The 26192-nt window shown below is 39.2% G+C and overlaps 1 protein-coding gene across 3 annotated transcripts in view; it reads right to left on the bottom strand.

The window, feature by feature from the left end:
* spir (spire type actin nucleation factor) overlaps positions 1-21986 on the bottom strand; it is a 77504-nt gene extending 55518 nt beyond the window's left edge. For 2 of the 3 annotated variants that reach the window (XM_070107021.1, XM_014231001.3), the window contains exons 1-2: positions 21823-21986; positions 19486-20541 (exon numbers count right to left, since the gene is read on the bottom strand). In XM_070107021.1, the coding sequence (XP_069963122.1) occupies positions 19486-20140 (655 nt within the window). In that variant the 5' untranslated portion in view covers positions 20141-20541; positions 21823-21986. The remainder of the gene's footprint in view (positions 1-19485; positions 20542-21822) is intronic. The other variant, XM_070107022.1, reaches the window with a different exon arrangement.
* Between the last annotated feature and the right edge of the window lie 4206 nt (positions 21987-26192).

Here is a 26192-nt window from a genome sequence, read left to right as displayed (position 1 = left end):
AGCGAATGCTCGACATTGAAAATCGCACATGGCCGGTTACTCCCCTTCACTGGAAAGGTTGCGACCGCAAAAAAGAAAATAAGAACTGCGAATGCACGCGCAAAATAAGTAATAAACGGTGAATTAGTTGAAATTTTGGAATAAGCTCGGTGCTAGTAGTTTCAAAGAATTATAATAAACAAAATTTTGAAAATTTTCGGAAAAATAAAGAAATAATATTTTGATCAAAATTCGCCTAATGAGCGCTGCGCAGATTACTGGTATCTTTTATGTTTTAACTCGCTTGACCTAAAGAGGCAGCTTTTATACACATGTTATAATTTTCATCTTTAACGGGGTCAATTATAGCAATTACTTAAGCATGTGAATTCAACAAATAAGCATGCTTACTAACTTAAGTAATGATGGTATTTTGCTTTACTAGCCAAATAGGGTTTTTTTTGCTTTGCGATCTTCTTAGCTAGTTAATTTGTGGGCTGAATTGTGTTATAAGGTCTCTCTAGATTAAACATAGACATTAAGTAGAGTTTACTAAAACTATATACATTTTTATATGAACACACAGTGTGTGCTAATAGTAAAAATATTGGGCCAGCTAAAAACTCTTCTTAAATGTGGGTTGATGGATACACTGGGAGAAAATTTTGAAGGAAGTCAACTAGAAATTTTAATGAAAATCGGTATGAACAAAGTAAAGATAGCAGCCCTGTTGGAATTTTAATTTTATATATTAGCATAGACTTATTCACCAAAATAATCTATTTTTTAACTATATTAAACACAACTTTCATATATTTCATAACTGATACATTATTATAATAAAGATCTAGTATGTTGTTAATATATGTAGTAAAAAATGTATTATTCTGGTGAATAGACATAAAAGTTAGCAATTGAAATTTTTGGCAAACACTTAAAAATTCCGACAACGTTGCTATCTTTAGTTCAACAAAGCATAAAAGATCGTTCGCTGAATTTTCGCCGCTAATTTTTTCAAGTGCACATCATAGCTGCCCGCACATACTTTTGGCTTCTATATTTCTTTAGATTATGCTTTTATTATTTTGTTGTGGGGTAATTAATAAATAAAGAAATAAAGAAAGTAGACTAAGACTTCAGACTTCAAATGCGTGAGAAACCTGCTCATTTGTTTTCGAGTGTCATAAAAACGCAATAAAAATATTTCTACTGAGATTTGCATAAAAAATGCGACTATAAAATTTCGCCGAAGCCAGTGGCTGACGTATGACCCGGAAACCACTTTCAACGCCACTTAGTAAGAAGTAATTATGAGAGCAAACTAACTATTTATTTTTGTTATTGTTTTCTCTAATAAAATCAAACAATTAATTGAACAAGTTGGCAAACATTATTAGTTTTATTAATTGGCTGTTGTTGGCATTTGGTGGCATGAATGATTGGCGGTAATTAAAGCCATTAACGGTAAGAGTCAATATGCGGCGCTGAACCCCGCCTTGTAATGACAGTAGCGACGCCGGCGACTTTGGCAGCAAATACGGTAACGTTAGATAAAAGTAAATGAAAAAAATGTAAAAAAAAAAAACGGAAATTGTTAAATGAAACATTAAACATAATAACAACAACAACGATAGTAACATCAAGCTATGCGCACTAACTGTGGGCGTACGAGCGCCCGTGCAAATATCGCAGCAGCTGCTTGGCGTTTGTCCACAGCAATAAACACATTAAGCATTCAGGCACACAACAAAGAAAAAGGCGCTTGCTGCCACTTCCTCGCTTGCAGTGTTGCACCTGCCGAGCTCGCCCGTCGAAGCGCAGGAGTTTCGCCCAGTTTTTCCAATGGATTAGTCGATTTAAATTCCTCTCATTGCATTTTGTGAGTAGAGGGGCCTCTGCTACTATTTGCTTATATTTTCCCAGCAGTGATAGCGTCGCCGCCCCTCCCGCAACGGTTACAACGGTAATTTTAAAACTCCATGGCGTGGTCAATTACAGTCCGTAGTTTATGGTGTACAATGGTGTGCGCGTGCCTAACGGCACATAATGCGTCAATTTGATGGACTGGCGGGTTGGCAGTCAGTTAGCATTATTGTTGAGCAGTCAATCCCCCCACCACCACCTCTGCTTAATGGCTCTCAAATGCTTATCGATAACCGTTAGCGAGAAGCGCCAACAAAAACAACAACTAACACATATGCTGTTGTCCTCAACCATTGCCAACTATCACCGAAGGCTAACGAGCAAACGGTGCATTACAACAACAACAACGCTTAAAAAGCCACAGCTGCACAAACACCAATGAACGCCACAATCCGTTGCTGCCAGTTGAATTGCCAATATGCATTTTGTTGTTGCTGTTGTTGTTTTTGTGATTATTACCAACTAGTTGGCGAGTATTTAGCCGGTAGTCAATCAGCTGGCTTATGAGCGCCTTTACCGTTTTTTCTCCATTTTCGAAATCGCCTGCTTGTGCATTTGATATTGCAAGAGTTTTTGTTGTTATTGTGGTTTTTTTCTTTTACATTAATTCTGCGCTTTTCAACTTTATTATTTACGCTCACAAATCGACAAGCGAGTAAATATTGAGTGTCTGCAAAATATGCGCTACGACGACTTCATTCACGCGAACACACAGCCACACACACACATATTTTCCCCTCTTGTTAGTGTGTGTGTGTGCACAAACAATTGACGCTAATAAATATTGATATTTAATTAAAGCCAAATGACTAGAAAGTGGCCGGAGCAGCGCAGCGGCCGAAAGGAGACTGCCGCGGGCCCGATCCGCGCTGAGTCGCGAACCTGTTTGAGCTCGGTCTGCTGCGCCCTGGAGGCGCGGAACTGAGACAATTTCGTAAAACACCAATGTGCGGATTTTTACTTTACTTTACTTTACTTGATGAAATACCATAAAAACAAGAAATGAGAAATGTCGAGTAAAATGTACCGTTTAATGAGTGAGGGAAGTATTTATTAGAGTCCAATATCCATATGAGTATGCATGTGTTGTATGGCTCTGAATTGGCAGCTCGAGTTTCCGGCATTTGAGGAAGCGTTTTTAGCAGAATATGTGAACATACTGTTGAATATCCTCAATTCAATATATATTGTATTTAATATATATCTCATAGAAGTGGCATTTATATAAAATCACGCCATTGTTTTTCTAAAGCTCACCTAGGCTTATTGTCCTAGTATTTGCATAGTTCGATTTGGGATTTTATTTAATCTCAAAATCAAAAGTTTAAGACAGGATTTAAAATAAGAAAGAAGGAACAATTCTGCCAGACAGTACTTTCCAGTGAATATAGCTACCGAGATACTGTTCGCGTGAGCTCATGCGCAGTCGCAGTAACAATGTTATGTATCATGCCCATATGCTCCCGTTTAACCTCCAGCAGGTTTAAAAAATAAATTTATGTTAAGCGATTTTTTTGTGCCTAGGCAATGCTCTAATTTTCAGCTGCGATATTTCAAAGAAACATCCTGATTACGTGTTTAATCGAGCTCTTTAATGAAGCTCTTTAAAACTACACACGCCACTTCGCGGGTTTGAGCAGCAGTTTAAAATAAATGCAGGCACTTATTAATAAATAATGACAACAAATCACAAAAACAACAATCAGCGCAAAAACATGTAAAAATCCGCTGCCAATGTGTATGTGTGCGAGTGCATAAAAATATATAGACAAAGAATACGTGCGTGCCTCACGCACACACAAGCACGCGCATATTTACCATATGTATAAATACTAAATCTGAGTGTGTGTATAAAGCTTTGTTTCAATGGGGGACTTTGGGTGCGCTAACCGGCATTGCGCCTTCGTCTAGCCTAGTGCCAGATTAGAGCGTGACCAAACTGCTTTGCATGTGTGCATTAGTTATACATACACAATATATATATATTTAGCATTTAGTAGTCATTCATTGCGAGAGATTAGAATTAAAATTTCAAAAACAAATTAGACAATTGCGTAAACACAGAAGCCGCAGCACGGCGGCGCTCAGCTCGACGCTGGTGCTGTTATATTACTCTAAGCGGTTACAACAATTCTAACAACCTTGACCAAATTGTGAAATGAACTTGTAACGCTTTGAGCTGCAGCTTTGTTTATTTTCGGCTTTTGTCTGTTATTTTGAAGAGTGGGAAACGTGTTTGCACAGAGCTAAGTTTTTAAAGCAATTATTTAAGGTTTTTCGCCAACTGCCTGCGGAAGCACCCACTAGTAAGTAAATTAAAATTTTTATATGTAGATATGTATGTGTGTGCATTGTGAGTGTCTCTTTGGCGTCACAAGTTGAGTGATAAGGAACTTATCGGAGTTGACTTTGTGTGATAACGAAACTTCAGAACGTTAGAAATGAAGTAATAGAAGCAGAAGTGCTTCGCTACGAAAGTTGTCTGTTTGTGTTATAAAAGATAAAAAATATGCAAATGCTCACTGTGTATGCCCAGAAACTTATATAAAATATTTAATGTATATCCTATTCTTATAGCCATGACATTCTGCCATACAAATTTGGGAAAAGCCGCGATGGTAGAGGTTATTATTACGAAAAGGGAGGGGGCTTAAATTTAATTGGGTTTGGTTTCTAGTTTTTACTATATTTTAAGTTTACATTATTCTTTTTCATATTCCATAAAGGCCTTTCAACCATTTCACAATTTATCGCCAATTCGAAAACACACCAATAAAGCCAGACCTTACTTTAACAACCATAGCGGTATACCTAAATTCTAAATCTCCACATTAATTAGTTAGTTAGACTCCCATACACCCTCGCATACTGGCATGATACAATTGAGAGGAAATAACAATTGAGAGGAAATAACAAAGTGAGCACAATGTGCAACTGTCCAATGTGAACTAAGCTTAAAGCCCAAAGCCCAGGGGGTTTGCCGGCTATTAATTAAACGAGTATCACGCCGACAAATATGAAATTGATATATCGGAGGCGAATACTTTTTAAGCGCTGCAAGCTAAGCTTGAAAATTATACGCGGATGAGGCATGAACGATGTTTGCTTCATTCATTTGTGGCTAAACGCCTTCATAATGTTGTTTTTGTGTGAAAATTTCTCACGTTTGTTGCGCTCAACAGGTTTGCCTCGAATCTAATGTTTATTTGCCATTTTTTCGTATTTATTTGCAGATGTTGTTTGCAGCACATGATACAATTGTTATTGTTGTTGGTATTCGCACGCGTTTCACTCGCCATAAAGCACCCGCTGAGCGACGGCACCGCTCTCACCGCGGCCCTGCGCACTACTTCTAATCAATGGAGCACTGCAAACACAACAAAAGATACCTTTTAAGGCAGCCAAGTACATTTATATATATGTATGTATGTATGCGTTGATAATATTATTTATTTAACTACTGTTATTTCTCATATTTTTTTTACAATTTTTGCAAAAAGAGTTCCTAAGCCAAGAGGCTTTGCCAAATTGCGCTTTGTTGGGAACTACTCAATGGTGCGTGCGTTCGTGTGTGTGTGTGCGTGTTGTTTGCCTCGTTGGCTTTAATTTGTTTATTGACTTCGACTTCTTTTGTGCGCCATTGTCTACACCTTTATTGTCTCTTTTATTGCACCTTCGTTAGTAAATTATTATTGCAGTCTTAATGTTGTTGCTTTGGCTTCATTTTTGACGTGTTGACGGTTTGACGTCTTTCTTTCGTCGGCGCCTCTGTCATTAATGAACAAAAATAGCCGAGCGACGGCGTTGGTGTGATGATGATGATGACCAAACAGCTGAGCATGCGAAATTTTTACCAAATCTGGTTAAATGCTTGTTGTTGTTCTGTGTATCAGGCCAACATTATGTGATGTTGTTGGAATTCGCTCGAGTTTTTACCGCCTTGATGACCGCGACGTTGTTGCCTTTGCTTATTTGCATTTCTTGTAAAACAATACCCAAGTACATATGTATGTATGTATGTGTACATGTCTGTTTATTAGTATTAAACATATTAATTTGATGTTGGCGTTTTTTCATTAAATTTCGAATTACATTGCTGCTCGTATTTCATGCTAAACAACGGCGTTTAGCTGATGAGCGCAATAAAATTGGTTAATGGCATTTTTAACGATGTAAGCGACTATGAATCGTGCATGTATGTGTGTCTGTGTGTGCGCAGCCAAATATTGAAGGCATGAATGGCAAAATTAGTGAATGAATGGACTTGGAGTAGTGATATTGTGGTAATATTTCGGTTATTTTGTTAAAAAACACATTATGTCTTCAATTACTTCAGTTAATGACTTTTCTGTTGGATTTAAGAGAAGAACGTTGAGGAATCCTGGGTCGTATTAGTTGCAGAAATCAATGTCAAGTGAGAGGGACTTGATTGGCATTTCTCAATTTTGACTCAAAACGTTGCCAATCACGTCACGTGAGCAGCTGATTAAAGTAATTAGAAATCGGTTTGGATATGAAATGACACCTACACAAAGTATATGAGTTAAACAGTTGCCTAATAAACACTGGTGTGCTGAAAAAATATTAGAACCCAATAAATTGCTTGTCTTATAACAAAAATATCGTCTAAAGCCCAAAAAATGCTGCTTCGTGAGAATGAGCGCATAAAAACGATTATTCAAACATTTTTTTACGAATCAATATATTAATTTTGGCGGTTTAAGGTGAACTCAGGCAAAATGAAAGGACCTCAGCATGCAGCAGACAATAATCAGAAGCAAGCTTACAGTTGCTATTATTCTGGCCATAGCTGCTTGAGTCGACAAGTGAGTAAAACAAGATAGCTTACCTGGGAATTGCGGCTATGTTAGTGTATTATATGGACTTTCAATAACAATATGGACTAGTCAATTTAAAAATTGACGTTATTGCGCAAAGTGCAGTTCGTTTAATTCTGTTAGCGGTAGCATGAAAAGTACCGCTATACCAATACAGACATGCTTCACGCGTACTCATACACTCAAACAGACATGTGAAAACCGCAAAATTCATGTAGCTAATAATTATCTTTTCGTAGAGCACCATTAAGGCCTTTATTTATATAACATCTGTTAAAAATGTAGTCAATATACTAATTAAACAGCAAATATCTGCCGGCGGATTTCCACGCATGTGCGTGTGTTTGCATGTGAGCACTTGCCGCTGTTTACCCAGCGACAGAAAAGTCAAATATTGTTGAATCATTTGAGTTGCGAGTGTTTGCTCGGGTGAGAAGTGCTGCGATCACGACGAAGTTGCTTCTAGATTGCTAAGCAAATATGACTTTGATCGAAAATCACACACACACATACACATTTGCATGCACATGCATGCATACAAAGACAGCGCCAGCCTTATCTTATCAGCTGCGCGGCTTCTTTGACTAATTACACACTCTTCACGAGCTCTCTGCGACTCTCTTCAGCAGTTTAATGAATAATTCATTTGCGGCGATTTGCGCTCGGCAACAGTTTATTGACTTCAGTTTTCATTTCAACGTTTGTCTAAAGAAATATGAGAAACTAGATTGCCAATAGATAACTGTGGAGTAATCGAGTGGGTTAGACACCTGGGTTGGCACCTAAATTAATAGCATCGATGCTATGATAAATATTCGCACACTCGTGTGATAGTATCATAAATATCACATGGTTGCACATTTCTCTAAAAAAATCGAAAAGCTTCTTGGTGTTCGTCTACTCGCTCTTAATTTCATCATTTAATTGTGATAAGTGATCGGCGCAGTTGTTTATGTTGTCCTCCTTTGACACTTTGAATTCAACTTTTATTGTTCAATAGTCATTACTTCGATTGCAATGAACAGACTTTTTACACACTTGTTCGTTTACATTTACATTCTATTATTGTTGTTTTACTAAAGTGATAAGCAAAGAATTGCAAAAAGTTGTAATATAAAACATTTATTACACAGATGCAAATAACAATCGGTAACACTTCAATGGAAAAACAACGCACCAAGCATTTGTGTGTTGTCAAAAAAAGGATGATGGTTTTAGAGTAAAACTGTAGGAATATTGAACAAAAATATTTTTCTCAAATACTTAGAATAGTTGTCTAAAAAATCGGAGACGACGACTTCAGTGATGTTTTGATATTTTGTATAATATCTTATAATGTATGTGAGTATAATATATTTGAGAAATACTTAAATATACTCCTAAAAAGCAGCATTAAACAAAAATGGTTTATTTCATGCCAAATACTGCAATATAATAGCCCAAACTTTTCTGCATTGCAACTACGGGCATAACTTTTGACAAATTTCGTTTGATACGGGCGGTAAGTATCGAAGGGAGGAATGTCGGTGACTGTTTGAGCTATGAATGTCAAATAGGCGATATTTTATATAGCTTTAGGCAGAAAAGGTTTTGTAACAATATACTGATCTATTTCAAGACTCAAACAACTGAGGGTTGCCAGCTAGCAATTCTAAAATAATATGCTAATTTTTTTGTTTAAAGCGGAAATGTTGCCACCTCCGTAAAAAATCTAAGCATAGAAAATTGTATAATATCGACTCGGAAATCCTTTAGACATATTTTGCAATATGGTTGCCATCTCTTAAAAGTTAACTTTAAACATACTATTTCGTAATAAAAATTCTTTGTTGAAGCTTAACATTTTTTGTAAAGCAAGTTCTTAATACTCTGTTTAATACTTTTTAAATTACCATTTTAAGCCACTTATTGTTTACAAAGAAAAATTTCACAACTTCTTCAGTGAAGCGATATCATTTAAAGCTTTTAGTGGAAATACATAATTTTTAACTATTTTACAGTTTTTCTTTAAACATATCTATACAACTTACGAATGGCGACTTGGCACGCCACCAATTGCAATTTATTTCGTGTTGGCAAAAAACCAAAGGCAACTATGAGTTTCAGTTATGATGCAATGAAAAAACGAATGCAAAATGCGTGGAAAATGCTCGAGAGCCTGGTATGCCGACAAGCGAAGTGCCTTAAATGCGAAAATATCGATCTTGTGGGAGTGTTTATGCGCGTATGATGTGATATATGTATGTATGTGCATATATAGTATTCATATCCTTACATATTTTAATATATGTATGTATGTATAGGTATGTACTCATATTTATGTCAAAAATCTAAAGCAGGTTCCTAACAACTATTTGAATGCTTTAAATTCCGACCTATACTCACATACACTTATGTGTGTTCGTAGATATGTACATATGTATGGGTATTACTGTAATAGCATTTGTTATTATTCAACGCGCCGGCGCGACAACGTGAGTTGGTCACAAGTTTTTGTCTCGTTCGCCATCAGGAATTTATTGTTTTGGATTACGGCCAGTTGTGTTAAAAACAGCCAACTGTTGTTTGCCAAAGTGTTTGCTCATTTCGATATTTTTATTGGCACGCCATTTGCATTAGAAGTTTTGCAATTCTCCCTCGTTAATATTCAATTACGCAATGTTGAATGCAACACACCAGCTATTCTAGTGGCATTCAGCAACGATACAAAGAAGTTAGCAAATCAAAAGCCAGTTTTGGGCAACTTTTAATCGCTTGACAACGCTCTGCGCCACTCTTCGCAACAAATCTGTTCCAGCGGTTACAAAAGCATTGCAACAACACTACTTAAATCGTAAAATTTCTAAGCAACAACAAAAAGGGCGCCTCCATACCATTGACACAAGCCGAAACGTGTGTGCCTTTTGTCATACAAATTATTCGCTACCGCTTGTAGTTCTGCCTAATGTTACATAACTGTTTCCTTATGAGCCAACAAAGTGCTCAAAAGCGATAACACGTTCTTTGCTGGCATTCCTTCTGTCTTCATTTGCATTTCTTATGAATTTGCGAAAGAGTCCCACGGCGTTTATGTAATGACCAATTCGGCGGCCATTTAAAATGAGCCAAACCCAAAATTATTTACATTTAACAACAAAAGCAGAAGAAAAGGCGTTCATTCTCTTCACATGCGGGTACAAAGCAGGGAAACAAAATACAAGAACAACTCAAAGCATCGCGAAGAGCGACGGCAAAGACGGCGAGCTAATGGAACAGGTGAGCCGGTCAAGTGAATCTTTACCTTTTCACATGCAAAGCGTGTCGATTTGGCGAAGAACGGGGAAATTGTGAGTGCCGCTGCTTGGCGTGGCCGGCAACAGGTGGGCGCACCCAAAAAACAATCGCGCTCCGGCGCAACTTTCGATGTCGGCAGCGCGGCGTACCCGACCACAGCCACAGCGGAGCGATGCGACCGCGCTCAGTTGGGCAAAGCAAACGTAAGCGCTAAGAAGAGTTGCACGCTCGTGTATGGGTAAAAATTTACTTGCGTGCGTCTGTGTATGTGTGTGGTGCAGCGGTTTTGTGGCAAGCGCGCAAGTCGAGTGGGGTGCGCACTTTTGCTTTCATTTACCTCTTGCTGCTTTCTTTGCGCATATATGTGTGTGTATGTACTCGTATGTATAGGTATATAAAAAGAAAAATAATAAGATTGTATTGTATTTTTTTCCAACGGCGGAGCACAAGAGAAAAACAAAGAATTCAAATAGCACCGAACGCGTTTATCACCTCAGTATGAATGTGAGTGTGTATGTGTGCCTCTTGCAAGTATTTACATATGAATATTGTCTGCCGTTAACAACTTGCCCGGAGCGCATTTTGGCAAATGGTCAAAAATTACGACTTTTCGGCGAAATATAGAAACGCGCGTGATAAACAGAGAACTGAACGACCGTAAATAAAATATGCATACCAAAGAAGGTACACAAAAATCCACGAGCGGCATTAAAAGTGAAAGATGTGCGCAGGCGCGCCGCCGCGTTTATCAGCTGTACATACTATAATGGCGCATGTGTATGCAAGCATTGAAATATTTGTACGTACACATACATACATACACACACAGTAGGTGCAGCAGCAATCATTATAGTCGACGTTGTAACGATTGTTGTTGTTTCGGATGCAGTCGTTATTTCACTTAATTTGCTTATCTTCAGCCTGTATTGGCCTGATGCTGTGATTGTTGCTGTGTAGTTGTTGTTGTAACCAGTGGTGACAGCAAGGAAAGTGCGAGTGGGCAAGCGCGTGCATTTCTCAGCCACACCGACCGTTAACTGGGTCAAATTGGTTGCACTTGCTACAACAACACCAACCTGTTTTATTAGTCGGTCCGTTGATCACCACCACTAACTGCCGGATGCTGACGCACTGTGGTTGGTGTTCATTGAAACTCAGATAATTTCAAGATACACACCGCCTTCCAAAGGAAGAGAAGACTACAGACGACTACGAAGAAAGGGGATCATAACATGCAGCCCAAACCGAAAACTCATAGTAGAATCTTGGGGAAAATTTTTTTATAATAATAGTATTTTTTATTGAATCATTTGTCTGCATATACCAGCTATATATGCGCTAAGTTCGGTCGATTGAGTTTAAGAAGTTTCTTTAATTTATGAAATTCCAAAACTCTTCGATTCGCCTCTTCTAATTCAATCAATGCAATAGAGAATGTAGGTATATCACTACAGCAGCATAAACTGTCTCTATTCTATAGCATATGTTTGTTCGAATCGCCACTATCGGCGTTTAAGAGTATATAAAACGGATGTGGCAATTCCTGAGGTCTTTGTTAGCTGAAGCTGACACTTGGTCCAGAACCGCTGCGGACTTCAGTAAGATATTATCGAGCGTATGAAGCATACACATTTTTTTTTTACAACAACAATACCAACCGCAGTACCAGCAGTATTCTTGTCACTTTCTTTATGAAAAGTAAAAGTAGCCACACACTTTTATTCCTACCAAATTCCTTACACATACATACATTGTAGATAAATGCACGTAGGCAGTTTGGGTTTCGCTTTCTGTTGCTTGCCATTTGCCTCAGTTTTCTCTTCTGCTTCCATCTTGTTTTCACCTTCCAAACGCTTGTCGCATTGTCGCCGTAATCACCATTTTCCTCTACTCTTTAAGGAGGAAGTCTGCTTTTTTGTTGGTGTAAAGCTTCCATTTAATAATTATTATAGAATTCCTAATTAATTTCGTGTCCGAAGCGCAGTAGCGGTTTTATGTTTCACTTCAAATATCGATATATGCAAATTAGAGCGCGGCGAGAGTGCTTCTGCGCGTCATAAAAGTGTCAGCTTCGCGGAAAAAATCATAAACAAATTGACTTAATGTTTGAAATGCATTAAAAAATGAGGCCGAAGCCCAGCTTGTTGGGTGAAAAGTGATAAAAAGATACATATGTATGTATGTGTGTATGTAACTAGCAAACAAATATGCAAAAAAAATGTCGCTTAATTAAAGAGATTCGCAAATTAAATGCTCAAATATGCGCCAACAACATCCACTCTTGGTGAAACTAATATTAAAGAAGGTTGAAAAGAAAAGCGTTACAGTTCATTAAATATATTGGCGCGTGGATCTGCTCTAAATTCGTCGTTCTATGCTGGAGTCTGCGCATAATTATTCAATGAATGTTTCGCTGCTCTCTACAATAACAATATTGACTTCAACAGATAAATTCTTATTTTCTCAATTCTCAGTTTGTGCCTCTGCTTTTTGACATGTTTGTGATAAAGTTTCTATGTGCTTGTAAAACATTTTTGAATAAGTGTTTCCATGTTGATAGAAAGCAAGAGTCGCCCTCTTCATTAGCACTCTGGCATTGGCTTCTTATCTGTTGGCCCTTTCCCTTTAAAATAAAGCTTGTAAAACAAAAAATATTTATCACCAATTTCTACTTGGCTGAAGCAAAGCACAGCTGTCGATGAAATGATAATAAGAAAGCAAATAGAGATATAGCTGCCGAAAAGCTAAAGCAAAAAAGCTCAGCAATTTCGTTGTAGAAATCAGGTTGAATAAATATATCTACCGTTGCGCTGAGAATAGAAACAACAACAATGGCAGCTTCAGCAAGAAGTTGTGTGATTTCATTTAATGATATTTCATTCTCCAATTCTGTGTCTCGAATTTCACGCTTGGCGGTCCGCGATACGCGCTCAGCACGGAATTATTTACCAAACAAAACACAGATTTACGCGTACGGATGCGAGAATAAAAAGCGCTGAGGGTCGCTGTTGTGTAGCAATTAGGTGCGCACTGTTAACAACATTAATGGCAACAGCAATAGCGGCAACAGCAACAACAACTGCTGCTGGTTGATCAAGACTTGGTTTGGTATTTTTTATTGTTAATTTCACTTCTATTTCGTTTTTTCAATTTATTTGTAATTATTTGGCTTTGTTGTAGTCGTGATTTTCGAAATATAAACCGTTTAAACCTTTTTGCTGCGTCAATTTGTATACACACCGACAATTGATGACTTGCCACTTTTCACCGAAGTCGGTCGTTCGTTTTGTTGCCGCACGTTGAAAAGCGAAAACACAACAACAAAGAAAGAAACTTGTTTATTTACTAAAATTTAATCTTAAACAATTGTATTTGTTGTTGTTGTCGCTTGTTACGCACCCCGAGTTTCACGACGAGTACGCTTTGGCGATTTTATTAGTTTATGGTCATTAAGTTTATATTTAAATAATTGTAGATGTACTTACAAACAAGCAACAGTCGAAGTGCAGGCAACAAACGGTCGAGCACACAAACATACACACACACACACATAAATAACCGAGCTCGTAGATTTTACTTGTTGATGGCGCTTTCAGTCGCCTAACGGCCTTGCGCCCAGTGGCCAGCTTCGTTAGCCGCACACATATTCTCACTTGTTAATATGTGTATGCATTTGCATAGCGCTGCGCATGCGCTTGTCGCTGCATGAAGCGCTGAGGTAACGCACATGATGCGCACCGCGGTCTGCATACATACACGCACACTCACTGTGCATTTACCGGTTAATTAAATACCTACAATTTTGCTTTCCACGTTTGTGCTTTTCTCTCGTTTTCAGCGCCTTTATTTTAGATGGAGTTTTCCCATTTCATGCAAGGCGCTCTAACGGTTTTGGTGTGCAATAAAAAGCCAAATGTTAACAATTAAAAAAAAGTTTAGTCTCATATTATGAGCGCATTAAAATTGCCGCTCTGTTCATTTAAAATAACTGCGAAAATAATGCTTTTGTCGCCTTCAAATATATCGAAAATATGTGTCAATACCTCACTAGTAGTTCTCAAGTAGAGCGCAAGCGCAGTGTGTTATTGATACCGAAAATTGCACCTACAACTTTTGGAAGCCTTATTGTCATAATAACGGTATTCTTGATCAAATAGTTGAGAGTGCAACTAAAAATCGATTTTCCTTCCACTCATATTGCTTTCATTAGAAACAGCAAAGAGAGGGGAGAGGGATATTTGCTAGTTTCAAAATTTTTTTAGCAACTTCTTCGCACATAAATCACGGTAATCAAAAAATAAAGTCAAGCAAAAAACCAAAAATTAACGATGAATGTCAAGACACACAGAAAGATATGAAAAGAGCTGGTACTCACTTTCAGTAGAGGTAAGCAGCGAACTCATTGAAAATGTAATGTAAAGGAAAATTAATTTTTGATAAAGCGAGGCAAACAATTCGACAAGGCGAACAATACTAATACTTAGGCTGCTGATAGCTACAAGCCAATTACAATAACACTCATACGTGAAGGTCAAAGTCGAGGCAGAAACGAATTCATTCAATTTACTAACTGAAGCAACAGCTCATTTGTTGGCAGATTAAAGGCTATAAAGCGCCCACATAGGCACATCAGTCAGCAATTACTTAAAAGGGAACAAACCACAAACAATACGACTAATAGCGCATAGCTGAAAGGGTCGTAAATATTATAGAAGCGTAAAAAACCCAGCAACATGACTTAATATGCTTGACAGCCAGAAATACACGAACACGCCAAACTGTTATAAATATATTAAACGATTAAAGAGCGCGCTATTAAATACACTTATCTGAGGCAACATGGCCCACATGTTGCAGTGTGACGCAGAACGTTTGTAGGCGGTCGAAGAGAAAAGTGCACGGCAACTTCCCAGCTGAACTAACTAAGCTGCATGCCCATGCAAGAAGCAGAGCGCCATGACTGTATGTGTATGTGCGTGTGAATGAATGTGGGTGTAACAGCGGCGCCTTCACGGCCGACATACACATAAGTGCTAGTAAACTACTCCCATACATACGCACACACACAAATATACTATATATCTATGTGTACTTGCACGCACGAAGCGCCGCGTGAGCAGCGCGCATGACAGTTGACCTTCAAAAGAAAATTCTGCAGCCATATTGTTTTTACCCCCAGCTGGCAGCTTCGCATTACAGCTTGACGTGTCGCGTGAACTGTTGCTCGACACTTTTGCTGGGCGGCGCCATATTGTCAGCTCGACTACACTTCGTTTTGCTGGCAGCTTGCGCTCGCTGCTGAGCGCCGGTGTTCACTTTGGTACGCCATGACGAAAACTACCATGGCGGCCACATTGACTTCCGTCGGCCATTGTGCCTGGAAGTGATTTTCAAACAGAGGAAAATGCAGAAATTCCGTTAAATGGAGCAACATTTTTCGGCACAATAGCGCCTTCTGTCGTCGTTGCTGAGCGCCTGGTTGTGGCGCCACAATGCGCAACGCGCGTCTTGTAAGCTCAAAAATCGAAGACTTGCGCGTTGCACAGTGTGCACAGTTGGGGATGCCGCATCAGCTGGTTGCTGTTATTGTTGCAGTTGAATTTTATGGTCGCGACAATGCGACATGAAGGGCTGCTGCACGTTTGTTGCTGTCAATGCAGCTGGTGTGCATTTGGAAGTGCGTTAGTCATATTATTCATGATAGGGCTAAATTTTGTGTGATCACAACATGCGTACAAGTATTTCTGATTCTATTTAGCGTAAATATAGACAAGTTCACTTTCATAGCGCTGAATAAATTCAAACCTAGTATATTATCTATTCAGTCACACGTTTCGCCTCACTTTAAGTAATTTGTTGCATTTTTGTTTGCGAATACTTGGCAATCCTAAACAGCCGTTATGTGTGCTTCAATTTGCTCATGTTTTCATTAGTGAACAAATCGTTAATGGCGAAAGAATCAATGAAGTTGCGAGCGTTGCACATAGGCAGCCAGAAATTAGCAGGAGGTAAAATCCACAATGCAAAGCAAAACTTTCAGTTGCCAGACGAAACGCCAGCAAATTCCGCGCACTAACGGCAATTGCATTCTGTGTTCGCAACTTCATGACAGTGCAGAACGTTTTATTTGACTTCAATGTACCATATATTGGAGAAGACTTTTTTCGTGAATAACTTAAGGCATACACAATGAAACAAATTGTCGAACATGCTTTTAAGTCGGATTTTGAACAATTAATTCGTAAACCAACAGCTAGTTGATAATTTTATTAAAATAAATAACAAATAGAATATATTGTGTTGTAAGAGTCAATACTCATAAATGATTGGTTTTGACGGAAATGCTTGGTTCAGCTTTTGATGCTGCGGGCTGATGTGGCCAGCTAACCTCGAAAAAGGCACGGCAGATAATGATATTGTTAATGGAAATGCAATTTACATGAAATCGCAACTACAAATATAAATATCACTGCTCTGTTTTAATTGCAATGCGTTTGTGAGCAGGAAAATTAAAAATCACTTAAGCCCAAGGCCATCTGCCGCGTTACTTGAATACAGCACAGCACAGCTATCAAAGGAATCTCCGCATATAACGAGCAAGAAGTGCCTATGCGTCCGATCTAATTAATCAAAATTGATTATAGTATTAGTATAAAAAAGGCCAGCGGCTTCCGATCGCTTCTTAAGAAGTTGAAAATGCTTTCTCAGCGAACAATTTCCACAAAAATTGAAAAGACTGGGAAATTGCGTTCAGCATCATCCAACAAACCTGAAAAAATTCCATTAAAAATTCTAACACACCAATAAAGCAACGCTTCGCTGCCTTAAGCCAAAAGTTTTACAAAGCATTTTTTAAGAAACTAAAAAAGAAAGGTGTTAAAAAGTAAAAATTGTGAAACTCCCACCAAGCTCGACGCAGCGTTGCACTCCACAAGACTTTCCATGCGGTAATAAATCAAACCCGCAACCTTCAAGCGATGCACTTAGCACACACACATACATACACCCAAACCTCTAAGTACGAACACAGGGAAATGAGTTCTCTGGCTGTTGCTGTTTGTCTTTTTGTTGGGCTTTAAAAGTGCGGCAGAACAAAGAACGTCCGAAGCTGTGAGGTTTTCTCAGGGTATTTCTCGCGCTAAGTGAAGTAACAATAAAAGTTTTTGTTGTGCATTGCGGCTGTACAGGGATCACAAAGTGCTGTGAGATGGTCGCTGGTGTTTGGACCAGCTCGGCTAAAATTAACAGGTGTAATCGAATCACTTTTTTGGAAGCGGATAAACGAGCGCAACTATAATCGATGAGCGCAATTATATTGTGGCTGTGAAGAATTATTGAGAAGTCAAATTTATAAACGATTTATCGATTTCCGAGTCAGAAAAGGTCTAATTAAAATTTGTTCGATAAAAAAAACTAATAAAGAAAAAGTTGTTGTAGGTGCAGAGTTATATAAGGGTAAATTTTCGTGCCTCTGAGCTAATATCTGTTCAACCATTAGAGATCCAAGTTAATGTAAATTGCACAACCGTGCAGTCTTACACTTATATATACACACACATCTACAAATATAAAAACAAATTGATTTTTTCCATTTCCTCAATGTAAAGAGAAAACCGTGGACGTTAATGCGACTGGTTTTTAGGCAGACATAATGAGCCCACCGAATTTCGTTTTTCCGGTTCACATTTTCGCATAAATTTCACATCAAACAAACATTAGCTGCTCTCGCAGACACGCACACATGCGCGCACAGAAACTATTACAATAAAAATGTAAAAAAAAAATTTAAGTAGCTAATGAAGCTTCAATCCAACGCTGAAATTATAACAAATGATGGACACCATCAAATGTATCGACAACAACAAAAACAACTGAGCAACTAAAATTACTAAAATCCACACCACAAACCGAAAGTGATGATTTTCTTGGCAGTCAAAGTACACAGCCCTGTAACTAGAAACGCCACTTACATACCTCAAGCTTGTTGCTTTCATTTTCACTCGAAACGCCTAAGACGGAAAATGCAGGTCCAATTAAGCAGCCGACTAGCTAACAAGTAGCCAGCACACCTCAGAAAAAGCTAACAAGACCGCTTCATAACTAACCTATGCTACTAAGCCACCAACCGCAGCGGCCCGCAAGCTCTAGCGTCAGCGCGTGGCGTACCGTTAAGTCAACAATTGATAAGCGACAGCCAACAAGTGGGGCGAGCGTACAACAACAATGTGCACACGAGTGAAGCGCCGAAGCGCGAGGCAGAGCGACTGGTTAGCCAGCCGGTCAACCTTTTCCGCTTCTCAGTACACAAATTGGCCAGCTCATTTCGTGCACAACCCGCATAGCGATCTAACAACAACAACATCAGCAGCAATAGCAACCACAAATAAGCGATAAGTGCAGAACAACCAACAACGATATGTACGAATAATGTGTTCACACACTCATGCGGCCAGTTGTCGGTGAGGTTGTTATTGCTGTTGTTGTCAGCATTGACCACGCTGACTTGGGCCGCGCCGCCGTGCAAACTCACTTGTGCAACTGCAGTCTGGCGGATTAGCGCTGCTAATCTGACGCTGTCGCTGCTGCGGTTTCTATATACACACACACACACATCCACATCTTTCCTATGGTTATACATCCAAGAGTATTTGTTTGCTTTGCTGAGGTGTCTGGGTCAGTAGTAACAAGTTGTTGCTGGTTGTTTTGTTGTTGTTGGCTTTTGGCATGCTGCTGCTTGGTGGGGCGCTGAAGAAACTAATGACCTTAGCCACCACACTTCGGTCGCAGTTGGGCCAACTCCGTTTCGTGTGCCCCAAACAAGCAAATGAATTTGGCATCCACACAAACCCACACACACACAGAAAGAAAAAAACACGAATTGGGAGAAATATAAATTTCGAAAGATGGGGAAGCTGGCAGCCGGCACTTGGTATTGGTATGTTATCAAAAATTCATGCATCACGCGGTGCCAGAAAACTCTCTCTTTTCGAGTCCATCGCATCCAGCAATAAGGTGTCTTTCTAAATTAATATAACCACAACAACAACATGCTCAAATGGGCGGTCATAGAAACAATGAAATATTGATGAACCGTTATGGTGGAAAGTAAACGAATAAATATAAAAAGAATTCGTCATTAGATTCGAATGAGGCTTTGGCCGCATCTACAGAGTTTTCAATATTCGGCGCTTAAGAGTGGATATTTCAATCTTGATTACATGAACTTTGCTTGGTTCAATTCATTTCACCTGAAAAAAAGTTAAGGTCTCAAGAGTACGGTCAAGAAAATCTTTTAAAAATATAATCTGCAACATTTTCAAATTGATATATTCTTAATTCTAGCACTAAATTCTTAAATAGACTCAAGGTCTTGAAACCACCGGACAGAATGTTATAAATAACTTACTGGAAAGTTGTTGCCAAAATCAAAATACTTTGTCAGCGATACTAAATATTAACAACTAATACTTACCATGCGGCTCCGTGACCGCCTCGTGTTCCTCATCAGCTTTTTTGTGCTGCTGTTGTTGTTGTATTTTTTGCTCCCTCTCCTTGCGCTCCTCATCGGACCACGAGCAATGCACTGCACCGTCGCGATGCAAGTTCAAATTCTCAATTCCTTCTGGTATCTCCAGTTCATTGAAGATGTGCCTCTGCCCAGCAGCAGCCACCTGCTGATAGAGCACCATGAATTGGTACAGCAGCGCCCAGGCCTGCTCCTCGGAGAGCGGTGACTTGAATGAATCCAAAATTTCCTTCAACGTCACACAGTTCTCCGAATTCGTGCAGAGACAGACAGGCGGTGGCATCGGCACCACTGCATTTGTGGACACCGCTGTGGCGTTTAGTGTGGTGCTACTGCTGCCATTGCATTTGCCATGAAGCGATTGCTCGCCCTGGTTGCTGTCCGGCGACGTCGAAAGGAAACCTTCCTCCGTGTCAGAATTGATGGTGAGAATGGGCGCTAGCTTTTTATTTACTTCCAGTCCAGCGTGGAGCTTCGTGCTGACCGCATTCGTATACGTCTCACCTAGGCGGCTGTCCATACAGACACCTCTACCACCGCCACTGTCGTCCACCTTCTGGCTGTTGGTATTGGCGCTATTGTTGTTGTTTTCCTCAGTCATAGTTGTGATATCGAAGCACTTTACTTTTGTTTCAAGTAATTGTGTTTAGTTAATGGATTAGTTGGGTTTACATATAAATGGTGAATCGTCGTTCGCTCGATACGTAATCGTTGGGTCGCTCGGGACGGTTCACTTTTGGTGCACACAAATTTTTATCCTGTACGCAGACACACATATATAATTTCTTAGCACAAAATTTTACACTAACACTTGTGGTCAGGTTTCTCACAAACATTTTTTTTAACTTCAATTACATTCTCTAATTTGGGTATAATCGTTGGTCTACTACGTCAGCCAGACCGTCCGACTTTGTATTTAAATGGGTTGTTGCGGTTGTTGTTGTATTGCTTATGTTTATTGTTGTCGTATGATGGTCGATTTGGCATAGAATTTATGCACCGCTTCACAAATAAAAGAGAACAAACAAAAATTTTCACAAAAATCAGACACGAAATCAAATCAAGTTTGGGAATAAAAATGGAATTTTCGTAAAAAGGTATTTATGCAGTTATTTCTCTGTTCACTGAACACAAAAAGCAATCAAAATTGTTTCCAAAAAATTACTACACAAAAACAGTGCGATAAAGTAGTTGAGCAAGGTTTGTAGTTGTTGTTGGTTCTATATAATTAATAATTTTACAATAGCTAGTTTGTCAATTTAGATTAGTTTTTCGGTTTTGCCGTTGTCTTGCTGTTGTTTCGGTGTTGTTTTAGTATTTTATTTCCATTGGAATATTTATGAAGTCCGTTAGTTGGCGTATGATTCACGATGAGACTCGTGAATGACGCCTGCAAATGCTCATCGTTATCTATTGCGAACGCCCCTAGTTAAAAGGTTGGGTGCGAAGAATTTTCAAATGCGAAATTTCGCAGCAAACGCGATTACACTGATTAATATAATTATGAGAATAATGGCGAGCAAAAAAATTGCGAAATTATGAAAATAATATTTGAACTGGGAAAACACTTTAAAAATCACTTATTTTGGGCTTAAAATCAAATATAAAAAAATAAGTACAAAATTCGAAAATTTCCGTCAATAATTATGTATATTTTCCTATAGAAAAGCTTTGCGAATATTATTTGCACAACAACAAACATGTATTTGCATTATTAAGTTTTGCCGTAAAAATTTCAGCAATGTCCTTTTAAATTGTTTTAAATTTATCGATTTTCCTTGAGCATGTCCTTCTTGCGTTGCAATGTGCTTAAGCTCATGATGAGGTTTTCATTGAGCTGTCAGTGCTTTGCGTCACTTTTAAAATTAACCAGCAATAATGTTTAATATTTGCAATGTAAACACCAAGTGTCAAAAGAAAAAACCGTTGGAAGGTAACGAAAACCAACAACAAATAACTAACAAAGCGTTCATGCCACATATCCTGCCAGCTGTGGCAACTGCACACTCATATCCGCAAACGAGCGGACACACGTACTCGAAGGTATATAGTATCCATGCGCAACCTTGAAGCGTTTGAGCTTGTCAATTTCACACTAAAACACATACTTTTTGCCTGCGAGTATTTGCAGCTAATTTACTTTTGTAATTTTAAACACTTGTTGTAAATACAAATTTTCTTCACAATTTTTGCTCACATTTCTCACACGCAACTTTAAATTTTATCGTACATAAATATGTGCATGTGTGTTTGCTTTTATGCACCGATTGCATAAACACTTACTTGGAGACTTTCCTCGAACGTACTTTCTATAATTAAATTCTGATTTGCGTTATCTCGTGCACAAATTTATTTATTTGTTATTTTCGCCTGATTTCTTCAACACTTGAATGAATCCAATATCGCGTAGTAATTCCGAAACACTTGTTTAATTCCACAATGACCGTTTGCTACTAACGTGCCTTTAGCGAGTTACTAGTCGAGCAGTGCGGCAAACGATTTGGTCGCTCGCAAAAGAGAGTCGTCGCGGAGCGTACGCGAGCGCCAAGCTAACGAAATTTGAGTAAGTCTCTCGGTCTGGCCAACTCAACGAAGAATATGGTGGAAGAGGCAGGTAAACAAAAAATACTCGTATTTATGGTTTTGTTTTGATTACGATGTTCGAGCCGGTAGAGGCAGTGATTCGTTCAAGTGCTGCTTTATTTTAAAGCGTGAGTGCGTACATTTAAAGCTGCTTAGTGCGCGGAAAGGGAACATAGCTAATATAAAATCATAACCTTTTTGACGCTTGAAAGTCTCTCTTCCTCATTTCTCTTGGTTATTTTTGCATATGCTAGTGAGTCCATTAATAATTACAATACTGTAAAATTTCTTTCTTCCGAACGCGTACTAGTCCCTCGTCCGTCCGTTTCTCCTCGAAATATACAACAGTTATGGCTTTGTCAGTCGCCTTCATTTCATTTTCAGCGAGCAAAGTAACGAAGAACATTTTTACTAAGCTCAAGTATTAACAACTGTTCAAAATTCAAATTCATCGTTCAAATAATCAACGAAGTGGCATGTTTGGATTTGGATTAAAGTTTTAAACTTTTAGAGCTTACAATATATGTTATGTCGAAGAATATGTATGCGCATCTGGAAGTATTTGTATATCTCCCGTAAATCGACGTCTTCCATATAAATATTTCGAATAAATGTTTGGAAATCGCTTGAGAGTATTTTTGTTCACCTTAGTTTAAACATATGTGTTAGTAAGACTTGATGCTGTTAGCGCAGGTTCAGACGAGTACTATTTTTGTCGGACAAACGGGTTTTTGTTGGCGAGTTGACGACGAGAAAAGCAGAAGGGACCGTGTCACTCGTCGCGTATATGAAGCGCACAAGAATTTGAGAATGTGATAAGAAAGACAAAACAGTGCACGTCTGAACGCCGTCTTATTAAGCGTTGACAAGGACTTTGCATATTCGAACAAGATTTCGAAAGGAAAGTCGCATGTAATTTAATCTGTTGTGTAATCGTGGTAAACTGATCTCTTAAAACTTAAACGGTGAACTGCAGTGTACTTCCTTCTTTGCCTAACCACTTTGCTTTGACGCACAGTCCACTTCAGCACGGATAATTTTAGTTAATTGACTGCCTCTTTCGAATTCATTAAAGTCAATAGATTCACTGAAACTCATTAATTTTCTATTCCCCATCGCATACTTTCACGGCAGCTCAAAGAACAACTTGTCATTTGAAATAATTCAGTAAACAATAAAGGGCATACAAGGGCGCAAGCAATGGCGATTGCCTCAAAGCCGTGTCAACTTGGGGAACCAGCTGCTCATTAGAGCAACCATACAGGTATACAATATTAATTTCTAATGATGATGCATGATCGCCAGCGGTGGCACGTTAGCGTGGCACCAATGAGCTGTAGCCAAGTAAACGAAAAAATTAGTTGTGAACAATGTGGCAAACGCGTGTTGCACACGTTGCAAATATTGCATTAGGGAAATAAATTGATAGAAGAAGAGCTGAAATGATGCATGAGTCTGCGCCGCGCAGCGCAATTATCGACAACTGCCACATGCCACCATAGCGCCAATTGTGTCGCCGCTGCATAACGCCAACAATGCCATCATCATCTCTGGGGAGACATTAGAAATTGCCGCTGATGATGCTGTTGCTGTTTTGCTGTTGGCGCAACACGGCGGCATGTTGCACGCTCGGCTGTCATTAAACTATTCTCATTGCTGTTCCTATTTTTATTGATGTTGTTGCCGCTGGCGTCGTCAACTTATTATTAATTTATGCATTTGCCAACTGCACGTGCGCGTCTAAGCGACAACCCAAGTAGCGCCGTGACCAAAGCTCTCGCCCGAAGACGCACGACGAATGTCTGTTTTTGTTGTTTCTGTTAGTGCAGCCGATGACACTGGCAGTGATGAAAGGTTATTTAAGCGCAATCTCTACGAGGAAGATGAGCGGCAACAGCTTGCATCAAAGTACATGTTCAACACACAAATGCGAGAAATTGGAAATCTTTCAAGCTTTACCGTTAATGAATAAATGGTTTCGCCGTAATTGAATGGCGATCTTTATCGGCGCAGCTGATTGCATAAAACGGTTTATAATCAAAAAAATCAAAAATTAACAACAAAATAAAAATAGTAGTGCTTTGCAGGACTTGTCTGCCGAGCCGAAGTTTCTTTTCGCTTTTAGTAATTTCATAACGGATATTTTTGTAATCTACACAAGTGTGTTAAAAATAAGGAAGCCGTAAGTTCAATACGAATTTTTAATGTTGCTGCAAACTTTAAAGTGACTGTTTGCAGTATTTCCATTACCCGACAACTACTAAAGCCTCACTTCGCTCCAAATTCTTAAAACTTCAGCGGGAAACGCAATGCTTCAAATTTAGAAAACAAGGCAACGCACAGTGGGTAACGAAACCGAAATTAGTCAGCAACAGCGGCAAGCAAGCGCTCGGGTTCGTTACACAAGTGCAGCGATGCGCAACACTGCCACAAATTGGGGCGAAATCAACAAAGAAACAACAACAAACCAAACAAAAAGCGATTTAACTTTTAGAGTCATTTGTTGAGCCCTAACATTGGCTCAGCTTTGTTTATTGTATGTGTGTAGGTGCTTGTTGACAGCTAAGCCCACGACGAGGTGTGTGTGAGTGTACAGCATTAACGCATGGTGAAGTTTTGCTGACTGATATTCGTTCATAGGAAACAATTTTATCACATTGTTTACCCCCTCCGCTCCCTCCGCGCAAGGCTTTGGTAAGCACATGTTTAAAAGCGCATATGACGCTACAAAGGCAACAACACACAGCTTAAAGCGTAACAAATCCAGAATGCAGTGTGCGTATTCAGCATGTTTGCCGCTTAGTCCCCTTTTGTTGTGCCACAATGTTGATTGCCAGGCACGACGAAGCGCGCGGCAGACGAATGTGTGCAGCTGATAGAATGTAGCTGCGTTGTTGTTGCTGTGTGGCTTGGCGGCCTATATTACACACCTTTAGAACGGAAGTGCATTTCCGCTCGCTGAGGAGCAAAGCTAGATCGACTGAAGCATCGAATTTGTGCTCTGTGCTGCAACGAGGCTCTTCTAAATCCGTAGAACTTTACGCTGATGACTAGAAAATTTATTGACGCTAAATAGTTTAAGCAGCCTTTGTAAATGTTCTATCTGGCTGAAAGTATATGCACAATGCGACATAGTAATGTAAGTATATGGATTATTATCTGAAGCAAGGACAGAAAGCTGTATTAGCTTGTAAAAGAATTAAGTTGTGCAAACATTTGTTCGATTCGCCACTCTCCTAATTGTGCCAGCTAATATATCATGATGTTTAGTTGCTCATAAGTTGCCTAATGCGAACTGCATTCGCCAAGGTTGTGCTCGACAATTCTCCGCCGCATCAACGCCAGCCTTTTACTTCTCACAGATGTTCTAACGCTGTCAGCCAGCGTGAAGCTAATCCATATTTGGCAAGCGAACGGCATCTGTTGCACGCTGACCCAGTACTGAGCCCAAAATTAAAACCCGCCATAAGCCAATCACTGGTGTATCGGCGAAGGGTGCTGTAAGAGGCGTAGTAAAATATGCAAAACTTATGCTTGAAAATAAAGGAAAAAGCTCGCAAAACACAACTCAACAACGCTTAATTTGTTTCACGCTTTGTTGCGCACTACACTTGCGGATTTGTAGATACAAGCAGAAGAAGAAAAACTTTAGTTTAAATTAAACACGAAAAATTGATACAAACACACACACGCACACACATGTATGGAAATGTGTTGCACACCATTTTTCGACATGCAAATGTCTTGTTATGGTTTTTGTTCGACATTTTCTGAACAGCGCCGCTTTATATACATGTTGCCCACCTATACTTACGAAGCCAGTGCCAGCGCTGAAGTTGCACCGTGTCTCGCGGGTCTGCGTGTGTTGGCTGTCCGCGCCGCTGATGAGGAAATCGCCGTTTGCCGATTGTAAAAGGGCATAAAACTCCAGCAGTTCTGGCCTGCAAATATTTTACGGCGCTTGTTGTTGCTCTGTATGTGTGTGTATGATTTGCGTATGTTGTTGTCGTACATTAATCTTGTTGAGCCACAAACGTAATTAGAGCCGAAAAACGTGAGCGCATTAAAAT

The sequence above is a fragment of the Bactrocera oleae genome, chromosome 3, assembly GCF_042242935.1.
Source record: "Bactrocera oleae isolate idBacOlea1 chromosome 3, idBacOlea1, whole genome shotgun sequence".
Taxonomy (NCBI): Eukaryota; Metazoa; Arthropoda; class Insecta; order Diptera; family Tephritidae; genus Bactrocera; species Bactrocera oleae.
The sequence above is the reverse complement of the archived record's forward strand: the minus strand, read 5'-3'. Positions and strand labels throughout refer to the sequence as shown.